The following is a 12,035-nucleotide window of genomic DNA, read 5'->3' on the forward strand; positions in this document are numbered from 1 at the left end:
ACACACAGCGGATTTAATTAAAATGGAAGCAAGACGGTATGTAAATCAACACTTGTATTGCGTGGTGACTTGTTTAGAACAGTGTACCAAGTCTGTAAGGTTGTACTAGGTGTGTAATTGTACTTAATCAATTAACTAACGGACGTAATTTAACAGCTGTAGCTTTTTCTCAGACGCAGAGGGATACTGACTTGTTGTAACTACAATTCTACCCGTGATATACGCTCATTATATCACGGCTAAGAACCAATCAGATTGCTTGATTTGACATGTCCGTTTTATAAATGTATGTATATACCCCAAGAAATCAGCAGCCTCCGGCTTAAATGACTATCGCCCTGTCACACTGACATCAGTCATCATGAAGTGCTTCGAGTGACAAAACCCACATCTGCTCCTCTCTTCCCGACAACTTGGACCCCCTTCAGTTTGCATACAGACAAAACAGGGCCACTCATGATGCAATCTCCTTGGCGACACACACTGCACTGAACAGAGGGAATACATATGTGAGAATGCTCTTCATAGACTACAGCTCCGCATTTAACACTATTATTCCCCTCAAAACTCGTCACTAAACTCGCTGATCTTGGACTGGAGGCCTCCATCTGCAGCTGGATATTCAACTTCCTGACGGGCAGGCCCCAGGTGGTGAGAATCGGCAACCACACCTCTACCTCGCTGACACTGAACACGGGTGCACCATAAGGCTGTGTGCTCAGCCCCCTCCTGTACTCCCTGTTCACCTACGACTGTGCTGCCAAGCACAGTTCAAACATCATCCTTAAGTTTTCTGACGATACGACTATCATGGGCCTTATCACGAACAATGATGAGACAGCCTACAGAGAGGAGGTGAAGATACTGCACAGCTGGTGTCAGGAAAATAACCTCTCTTTTAACATCAGCAAGACTAAGGAGATGATCGTGGACTACAGGAGACAGAAGGGGGGTGGACACCTCCCCATTCATATCGGTAATGGTGAGGTTGAAAGGGTCAGCAGGTTTATGTTCCTCAGAGTGCACATCACTGAGGATCTCTCCTGGACACTTCACACAGACACAGTGATCAAGGAAGCTCGTCAGTCGCTCTATTTCCTGAGAAGACTGAGGAAGTTTGGCATGAACACCAGCATCCTCACAAACTTCTACAGAGGAACCATTGAGAGCTTGCTGACAGAGAGTGGTGGAGGCGGCACAGCACACCATTGCAACAGTCTTCCAGCCATTCAGGACATTTTCCACCAGCAGTGCCTGCGGAAGGCACATAGCATCATAAAGGATCACAGTCACCCAGCACCAGTGACGTGCGGTGAGGTTCATGAATGGGGAGGTACTTTCAGAGTCAGATTTACAAATATATTAACCCAACTGAGTAGCTTATTCACCATTTTCTTGGCAGCATGAACATTGACTACGGGTTATTTTTCATATCTCATATCAGCATTCTTTATACACACACAGGTAAGGTACATATTTGGCCAAAGAAGAACGTTACAATTATAGTGGCTCAGAAGTATTTTCTCTGCCCCCTCCATAGCATTTTTAGTCTGATGCTTTGATTAATTGTAATACAGACGGCACTATTAACAAAATAATATTTTATTTAAGGTCAAAATGTAGTTTTTAATTTAAATATTGGATTGCTTTTTTTTAGTCAGATCCCATTTTCAATAAAATTGTTGTCCTACCTTTACTTGTAAAATCTTCAATTTTTGGACATCAGTCGGAGAAAAAAACTAAACTAAACGGTGCTACAGTGCACCTGACACTGATGTTAGCTAGCAGTAGCACCTGACTCTGATGTCAGCTAGCAGTAACTTGTTGGTGTTACCATCTCTGCGTAGAAGAACAGCAGCAACACGAACCTGTGGGCTCACGTGCGCCCTCTTCAGTGCAGCAGAGGACTGTCTGCCTCACCTGGTGTCTTCTCACTGTGGTTTTATGTCACATCAGCAAGACTAAATATGTTACACACATACATTACATACATTAACTGGACTATGGAAAGTCAGGAAGCATAGTAATGGTGTGAAAAGTTGAAGAACTCGGAGCTTGAATGTCGAATCAAAACAGCAATCCTCTAGTTCAATCGATATATTTATTAACGTGATAAGTCAAATATAGAAAATACTCTCAGCTGAGGACACAATTCGCATCGCCGTTTCCACAGACTGAATGGCTCAAAGAACCCCAGGTTCCTGTCTGACGGCTCCGCTCAAGTGTGTACAAAGACTCGTAAAACATGTGGCTAAATACAGGGTGAAGGCGTTGACCTTCTCCTCATTGGTCCCAGTTGGCGCCAACATGCTCCTCCGTCAGCAGTCAGGAAGTGATGGTTTGTTGACCTGTTCTCTTAAAGGGGAAGTGCCCCTATTATGTTTGTAATACATTCAGTGCAGAAAATACATAATTGTGCAGAAACATATTCGTAGTGCAGAAATATATCTTGATTGAGGTAGACAAATACATATGATAGTCTTTCCAGTGTGGATTAATACAATCAGGAGTAATTTACTTCATAATAGTAAAAGTGTCTGTAAACATTATATTTGGGACATACAGAGAGATAGCAACAGGCACGCGCCAAATGCATGCGCTCAACCTAGTTTGCGAGGGATTGCGCAATCCGAGGTGAGGCTCAGCTCGTCGCTGCCGCAGCTCGCATCTCTTTCTGTATCTGAACAGAGAATCCGTGCTCTGCCTCCCCTGACCGCATGTCCCTGCAAAGCACGCAGACTGTTCTCCTTGTTACCGTCAGTCAGACGATACAGGAGCCTAGCTGCACACACCACCTGACTCAAGTACACTTTCTACCACCAAACCACGAGGCTCCTCAGCCTCCAGACCCACAGACACACCCACTGCACTAGTCTGCACTAAATAAATATAAATAAATATTATTATTTATTGTACTGCACAACCCCCCTTTTTTATTGTTATTATTGTTTTAACTTAATTGTATCTTAATTGTATATAGTACTCTTTTTTAAATATTTTATACTTTATATATTCTTTTGACTGCTGAGCTGACATGCTGTCTCTCTCAAACCCATTTCATTGTACCATTGACCCTGTGTTAACCGGAATTTGACAAATGACACTTGAAACCATATACAAACAAGTATTAAGACTTTAGACACACTGTCTATCACACCTTTAACATGCACTCTGTCACACTAATCAGAAGCACTGTTGGAAAGTTAAAGGTTCTATATACGGCATTAGAGCATTAATATAGCAGCCAACAAGTATTAGCTGTGTAAAGATAGAGTGGAGTAATGTCTACCTGAGCAGAGTCTCTCTCCCGCTGTGTGTGTTGTAATCCCAGCTGCTCTGTGCCTTGTTAACGTGGTCGGTCCGGGCACGTGAGTCTTGTATGGGGCGAGCTAATGGCTGTGGTGAGTGGTGGAGAAGAAGCCTGATATGAAATGAATATTGGTTGTGAGATGATGGTGTTTAATGGTTGCCATGACGTTTTAACTTGAATTGAAACCATGTGTTGCTTTTTCACTGAACGTAAGAGTCTTGGCAGACCTGCAGTCACTGAACTCTACAGGTGTGTAGTTCAGATCAAAATGAAGGCCGAGCTTGAAGATGGGTGTGGTCCAAGCAAGGGCACCGGAATTAAGAGGGAGGAAGTGTGGAAGGGGCCATTGCCCCCCCCCCCTCATCACTTAACACCCCTGGCCTGATTTGGCCAACACTATATTTTGCCTTTTGAGATGGTAACAGTTTCAGTTTAGAAGATCAACGAATCTTAAATTCCTGCCATCACATGGCAAGATCCACGTTGGACCAGGGAGTGACTGTCGTGTTCACCTGACACCTGACAGCATGTCAGTATGTCAGTCTCTTTCTGTATACTCCACTGTATACAAGGCTTTATAGCTTCATACGGTAATGATATGTCAGTGTTGTGTTGTAGCTTGTTACACTGCCCCAAATGGTCAAAAAATCAATGAATGCAGCTTTAAGCATGAAGATATTATACACTTAGGAGGGCAAAGTCCCTTCCTTGTTGAAGTTGACAGTTAAAATGTATTCATTTGCCATATAATATGTTTGTTTGTTCATCTTCATCTTTTTGAGTGGAAGGATCTTTAAAGAATTGGCTTTGCAAAGGTTTTTTAAGGAAGGAAAATAACTTTTTGAACGGATGAACGAAGGCTCCCTAGACTTTCATTATGGTGCGTTCAAGCTCTATTCTGTAAAAACGAGTATTGGGTATGAGGATGTGTTCAAATAAATTTTTATTTTTGGGGAGAAACTTGAATATATCCAGCTTTTTTAATATTTTTGATATTAGAGAGGGAATTATGAACTGTTTAGCTTCCTAACAAAAACATAATAAAGGAGTGTATGTTGAAGTACAAGGTAAGTATTGTTTTGTTTTCGTTTTTTATGGTGATATTGAATTGTATTGCCATGTCGTGACAGGTATTGAAAATTGAGGAATATTACTGGTATTGGTATCGACTAATACGTTTCTTTTATCATGACATCCCTCTACAGTAGAAACATATCTGAGAATCACGTAATATGGCCAAAGCACCCGCTGGCCACCAATCTAGATACACAATGGGATTGACATGTCATGGCCAAGAGGACCAATCTAATCCCCCAAAATATATACATGTAAAATACACACACACACACAGACACACACACATACACACACACAGTACATCCACGCATAGTAATGCATAATAATTCCCACACTCATACCTAGTTGCATTACATCAGAATATGTATGGAGGTGGGTGAATGGGCACAAACAAGTAAACCGAAAGATACAAATGAAATAGATACACATTAATATCATTAGTTATAATACTCACCCATCCCACAACCCTCCACAGCAGAGCTGAGCATATTGGTCATGTTTAGATACCTTCTGTACCTGCACACATGCATACACCACCAAACAACAAAAACCCTCTCCACACTTACGGCCCCCAGGTCCTCCATGACCTTTCCATCTATGCACTATGCCAACAGAGGGCGGGGGAGAACAGCACAAGCCATTTTGTTTTATTTATTTTCATTTTTTTCATTCCTCCCTTATCTATTTTTTTTTTCTCCTTCTTTTCCTCCTTTTTTCCCCATTGACTTTCTCTTTTCATTCCCATTTCCATTGCCAGGAAATTAACTTGACACGTTTGTTAGACCTCAAGGATACACACGATGCATGTTGGTGAGTGTAAACATGACTGTTGTTGTTTTTTACAGGAAACTATTATAATGTTAAATGTTAAAAACTTCAACATTTTGTGTCACATTACATTGCACTTTTTCTAAAATAATATTTTATTGTAGGATCTGAAAGTTGTTTCAGAGACATGCTCTAGGAATCAGCATCTGATTAATCTATCTCTGGATCCTCCAACAAGACAGTTTTTAATGTAATGTAAAGTTCAGTCTGCCATGCAGAATACCTAAATAAAAAGAGACTCCTCATCATGTGTTCAATATCTGAGCAATATTGAAATGCAAAGGTGTCTCTCTAAAACTTAATTGGCAAAATGATTTGAATTAAATCACCAGATTCAAAAAGATAACGCAGGAAATGATTCTAGTTGAAGGAACAGATAGCCCTCTTGGTAGTGACCGAGAAAGAGGAAATGAAGGAGCTGATGGAAGTCAAAGAGCAGAGTTTAGAGAGTTAGAGATCAAGAAGGACCATCTGAGGAACATGTTTATAGATTTCTCCACCTCAGTTACCAATTGAATCTTTGTAGAAACTTGATTAATGCACGACCAGAGCTGCTGTGTTTGGTGACACTCCTTTTACTCACCTTCTATCAGTGCCAGTCACTGCCCTACATAACACTGTGTGTCACTCAGCATCATCATAGAGAAATGCTTGAAGTGTGCCTGATCCACCGTCTGTGATGCTTTTAAAGTACACGTTGCTTGCAAAAGAGGATAAATCAAATTCTCCTCTTACGATTTTGGTGCTCAAAATGCATTGAGAGCCAAGCCTCTCAGAGAGCATCATGTGGGGATCAGCCCTTTGAAATCAAATAAATCATAACCTATTCTGTTCTCGCTTGTTTCATCCCGCCTTGCATCTTTCCTTCTATCTGCTCCCTCAAACTCATCTGATTGTCTTCCCACGCCGCTAAAAATACATTTCACACATATTTTAGGATACATTTGAAAGATATGTATTTTTTTTAATGGGGCACAAATATGTTTGTATATGTGAAGCTTTCATTCAAATAATCTATGAAGATAGGAATTTAAATCACTCAATTGAGGAATATTAAACATCAAATTACAGCACCAGGATGTATTACTTTGAACTATAAAAAGGAAAAGTATGAAATGTTTGAAAACACCTCACTTGTGATTTTATTTCCATGTACTTTCTGATCGTACTTGAATAGCTTAATATATTCTGACACTTACAGTATACATCTTCTGTCTGTGGGATTAAGTGCTTACTTTCTTTATCAGATAATATGCAGTTAAGTGGGCAGGACACGCAGTACAGGATAAATCTAGTTATATAAGATACATTGAACCCCCTGTGATTTTTATACATTACATAAAAAATGATGCTGATGACAATCTATACATTTAATAAGCAATCCCTTGAAAAGACCAAACTAGGAGCAGATGTATCTCCCAACAAGTACAGTGTGTGTATCACAACCTGATATATGTTCATCCTCTGTGCCATAGAGCTCCATTATAAACACACCAATGAGCCACAGTTGACATTAGTAGTTTTAAATGAAATATCTCAACATGTATTTCTAATAATAATATCTGTATTGATATAGCACACATCAGAAATAAAAGGTACAAATTGCTTCACGTGAAAATGACATACAAAAACACCAAAAACTACATAAAAGTACTAAAAGAGCAACATAAAAATGAAGTAAAACAGAATAATTTAATTGTACTAGCTTTGATTATAGCGCCATCATCAGGTAAAATAAATAGTTTGTACAATACTTACTTGTGTATATGATAACATTCTACCAGTTTAGCTGTACGTTGTGTTTAGTGCTCATAAGCAAATGTTAGCATGCTAACATGCTAAACTAAGATGGCATGGTAAACAGCTTTGTTCAGGTGCAAATATGTATTAATTAAAAAGAAATCACATTATTGTCATATTCTATATATTCATTTTATTTTTCTAATTTTAGTTTCTTTTTCAGTTTTTAGTTCAGAAGTGACGGCATGTAAGTGAACTCAAGTGAACAATCGACTGAATGGACATTGGGTGTGATTTTCTTGTTAACAACTTTAACAATTTAAAGTAAATCAAATCAAATGTATTTATAGACCAATATCACAAATTACACATTTGTCTCAGTGGGATTTAAGTACTGAATGGTAAGATGCTTCTATACCAACCTTTAAATGATATGTGTATCCTCTACAGGGATGAGTGGAAAAACAACAATGTTTATGGGAAATGTGATCTTACTACAAAGAGATGATACATGTTAATGCATTAAATAATTGGTGCTGATGCTGATTAAACCATACTATCTATTAATCTGCGATTACAGGCTGGTTTGTCTTCCATCAATAACAATCTGCATGTCACTCAATATTCTCTACAATCATGGACTGTGTGTGTGTGTGTGTCTGTGTGTGTGTGTGTCTGTGTGTGTGTGTGTGTGTGTGTGTGTGTGCGTGTGTGTATGCCTCTGAGAGTAGACATACACTTATCATGTGTTATTCAGGGCAGCAGGAGGTTTTTTTCTATCAGGCAGTCTCTGTGGACCTCCCCCCACATGCCAGGCTTTGCCCTCCTTCACTCCCACCACTTTTGTAACACCTTCTGTCTGAATTTGTATTCCATCTCTTCTCTCCTCTTATGTCTCTGACTGCTGTTTCACCGTCTCCTCTCATATACAAGCATGATTTATTTTCCCCTTCTTCTCCTCTTTTCCCCTGCTGCTCCAGACCCCCATCTGCCAATTCTGTGTGCCATGTGGAGCCTCAGCAGTCTCCCATCAGCATCCTTTCCTTTCCCTTTAAATACAAATATGAAAAGGGTCCCTCTTGGGAATGCCACAGATTCTTTGTCACTTGCTCATTTGATTTGCTTTGTTGATAAGAAATTAGAAATAGCGTGATGCAGAACTCCAGTCAGGAACTTAACCTTCCCTTCCTTCCTGTGGCCTATATAAACACTAATGAGGGTGGTTTATTGTTTCTTCCTCCACTCAGAGAGCAGCAGGGAACAGCTGCGATACAGAGGGACCACCACCCTATCTTTGGTCTCAACTCTTTATTAGTCCCTGAGGACTGTAGCAGGGCTTGTCAGCAGCTGGGTCTGCATGTGTGTTCCCTCTACTCTTCATAGACATCCTGTTGAGGTTTAACTGTGAAGAAAAGTAGTGCAGAGTTATTTCACTTATTGTTTTGATTGGTAAAACAGAAATAAATTCATGAATAAATAATGTTCTTGTAGTGGTTGATGGTTTTCCTGTGAGACGTAATTAACTTGAAGTTAGTCAAGGATAGAATAATGCACCACACTGTGGACCGATAGAAGATCTGCATAGTAGCTGTGTCTCAATTCAGGGGCTGCAGCCTTTTATTCTTTTCAATCTTAATTGAAGATATGCTTTATCACCGTCGCATAATGTATTTTAGACGCTGGAGGGGCATCTCGTACACTCTCTGGAGACCCTCCCAGATGATGCCCCCATCAGGAATCGCCAGGGGTTTATTGTGGCAGCCCATCCAAGTCCAGCAGCAAACTTTATCTGTATATACTGTAAATGTTATATTGTTTTATAATATTTTTCTGTTTATAATAATCATTCAATCATTTTCTTTGTTCAATCATTCATTTCCATTCATTGATAGGTAGTTTTCTAGATTAAATAATCCCTTTTCTAAATAAATAAATCATATGTACAAAATAAATCCTTCTTGAACCTTGAAATCAATTAAGTTTTCATTCATTTTCATTTATAGTTCATGTAAATTAAAAACACAATATATTCATCATTATATATATTATTTATTTCAATTAATTTACATTTCATTTGTCAAAAAGTGTATCCAGCAGAGAGAAGAGTCTGTCCATCCTCTCCCTGCTCTCCATCCTCTCCCTGCTCTTCTCTCTTCTGCCTCTGTCTCCTTCTCCCTAAAACAAAACAAAATGTTAGAGAGAGTTTAGCTATACACCACTGAACAAAAGCAGATTAAGTTGCAAAATAAGTACACATATTATAAATAATAAAATATGTATGATCAATCCGAATGATTGCACTGGACTTAAGTGATATTCAACTGTCATTTTCAAAGTTTTATGTTTTAAGGTCCTTTGATCTTATAACATTTGTATCGTTAGCTATTTGAGCGAGTTGAAACCCAATACTTACATTTAAAAGTATATCCATTTGCCGTTACTGCTGGGTCGAGGGGCGACATTTCTGGTCGGAAAGAAACTTCTCTGGGCGTGCAATGAATCTTGGGATACCTGAGGCCGTGAAGGTCTATACAATACTATATAAGGTATATACATACATATATATATATATATATATATATATATATATATATATATATATATATAATAAGATAAAAGGTAAAAAAATAAAATACATAACAAAAGAATGGACAGAGGTAGAATCAATCATAGGAGCCTCTCATCTCGCATGGGTTTAGTTATTAAGTCATTTCCTGTAGTTGTATGTCTGTAAAATATACTTACAGCTTCACACTCAGGATAGACTGAATAGAGTAGAATAAATAAATATTAAACTTTCATCATACAATATAAATATTTTAACAAAATGCTCAGCATTCAGCCTTTTGAAGCTTTATAAATATACATATATATATATATATATATATATATATATATATGTGTGTGTGTCACTTTAATACTTAAGGACTATTAGTGCCATAATAACAGCAGCATGTCTAATTTGTTCAGTACAACACATGTAGGATGTTTGGCACATTAACAGTGAAATTATTTTGTTTGTTGTCTGTAGCTATGGAGGAGCTGGATGGGGATGAGGTCCGAGTGTCCTCCAGGGGACGCCTTGCTGAGAGAGACATCGTCCAGGTGAAGTCAATTCTACGTGCACCCTGCCCTGCTGTAACCAGGACCACAGTTCTCATGTTCATCACTGTGACCACAACACACAGTTGGTTTTGTTCAATTTCAACTTGTACTGCATGGACACAGACATGTCAGACAACATTGAATCCTAAACATGTCTCAATGACATCCCAACATTAAAGCTCCAAGCAAAGGCCCATATGAGAGACATTTTAACAAGAAAACAAGACTGCAGAAAGCATTTTGATCTGGTCCTATTCTTGGCAAGACAAAAAGACACATTTTTATTTGAAGTAAAACAATTTATTTTCTGTTTTGTGTCAAAAATTATGCACAAATATATTCCTGGTTGCCATGCACAATCTTAAGGAATATAAAAGTCAAATTAAATTTAATTAATTAATTAACACCAGCGGTTTTTCAACTGGATACCACATTTAGCCAAATTTCATCATCATCCATTTTTCGTGTTCTCTCCAGTTTGTTCCTTTCCGGGACTACATCGACCGCTCAGGGAACCAAGTCCTGAGCATGGCCCGACTGGCTAAGGACGTCCTGGCAGAGATCCCAGAGCAGCTGCTGTCCTTCATGAAGAGCCGGGGGATGGAACCCCGGCCACCTCTGCTCGCCACCTCAGACTCGCCCTCAATGTCCACCACCACTCCTGCCTCCAACAAACGCAACATGCACGCCTGAGATGAAGGCAGCCAGCAGAGCAGATTCCTGCGAAGGGAGTTGTGTGTTTGTGTCTCTGTGTGTGTATGTGTGTGTGTTGCATGGTTTCAGGGTTGGTTGACAGGAAGGGAGTCAGGATTTTGAAGATAGTTTTCACATTAAATTGAAGGGGACACCTACCTAGAAGTGTTGGTGGGGAGGATTCCTCCAACTGGAAATGTAGAAAATGCACTTTTGATGGTTTTACCTATAATGATGCACCCTCTGCAGGTGTAACACACAACTCTGCAATTACCCACAAACTGCATTTATATCAAAGGCTTCACATATAGTTTAGCACTGTTTCCTCAATCATCAATTCCAACATTTTAAATGAGTAACTAAAGACACTACAGACTTTTTTGCCAACACAACTTCTCCTACAGAGGTCCAGTCTCCAGCTCCGTCTAGCCCACTTCAGTTCCTGCTCACAGTGATAAGAGTGTCTGCTGTAACAGAATAATACACCCTGAAGTAGCCAGCCAGTTCAGTTCTCACAGTTGTAAAAAGACAGCAGTGAGGCTGATGTCATTTCCTTGTTTGGTTATTCTCAGGGCATTTTAAAGGCTTGACAGTAACACAGAGGCTCTGCAAATACAGAAGCAGAAGTCCAGTTAATCCTGTCCTGGTTGTGGCATCTGACCACTTCTTTTCATTGCTTCATGAAAATGTATGCTGCATATTTCTGTATGCAAGACCTGAAGTTCAAACAAGTTTTTATGTAAAGGGTGGAGAATGTTCTACATTTTGAGGTCAACATTCAGAGACTAAACTAATCCCACTTGGACACGAAGGGAGGCAGTCGCAAGCACCTTCTGAAAGCATGAAATAAATATTGCCATGAAATTGCCTTGAAATGGAGAACATAATTAAATATCCTGCACTTCCTCCAGCCACTGTACAATTTGACAGTATCGGGAAGTACAGATTATTTCAGCCCCGGTGGAAAAGTTGAACATAACCATGCCTGTACTCTGCTGTCACCCTCTTCCTCTAAGTGTAACTCTCTCAGCTGGGGCTTTATGATGAATCTGTCAGGAGCTGGGTGCCTCTGCTTCCCAAGCTGCCGGGAGCATGTACTGTACCTGTTTAAAATTAATAGAGTTGGTCAGTGCACATTTCCCAGGCCAGAAGACTTCATATGTAGCAGAGAATGTGTGAAAGTGTCAGGGTCACCTTTACTTTTTTATTGATTTAGTGGAGCGAAGGCACCAGCAAAAAGAGTGACAATGAGAGAGGTTTGGTATGTAGTCACTCATACTGT

At 39.5% G+C, this 12,035-nt stretch overlaps 1 protein-coding gene across 3 annotated transcripts in view; it reads left to right on the forward strand.

Annotated features, from left to right (window-relative positions):
* The window catches only part of LOC115008002 (copine-9-like), a 170,984-nt gene extending 160,133 nt beyond the window's left edge, over nucleotides 1-10,851 (forward strand). For all 3 annotated transcript variants that reach the window (XM_029431214.1, XM_029431215.1, XM_029431216.1), the window contains 2 exons: nucleotides 9,987-10,060; nucleotides 10,538-10,851. In XM_029431214.1, the coding sequence (XP_029287074.1) occupies nucleotides 9,987-10,060; nucleotides 10,538-10,753 (290 nt within the window). In that variant the 3' untranslated portion in view covers nucleotides 10,754-10,851. The remainder of the gene's footprint in view (nucleotides 1-9,986; nucleotides 10,061-10,537) is intronic.
* The last annotated feature ends 1,184 nt before the right edge of the window (nucleotides 10,852-12,035 follow it).

This window comes from Cottoperca gobio, chromosome 5, assembly GCF_900634415.1.
Source record: "Cottoperca gobio chromosome 5, fCotGob3.1, whole genome shotgun sequence".
NCBI lineage: Eukaryota > Metazoa > Chordata > Actinopteri > Perciformes > Bovichtidae > Cottoperca > Cottoperca gobio.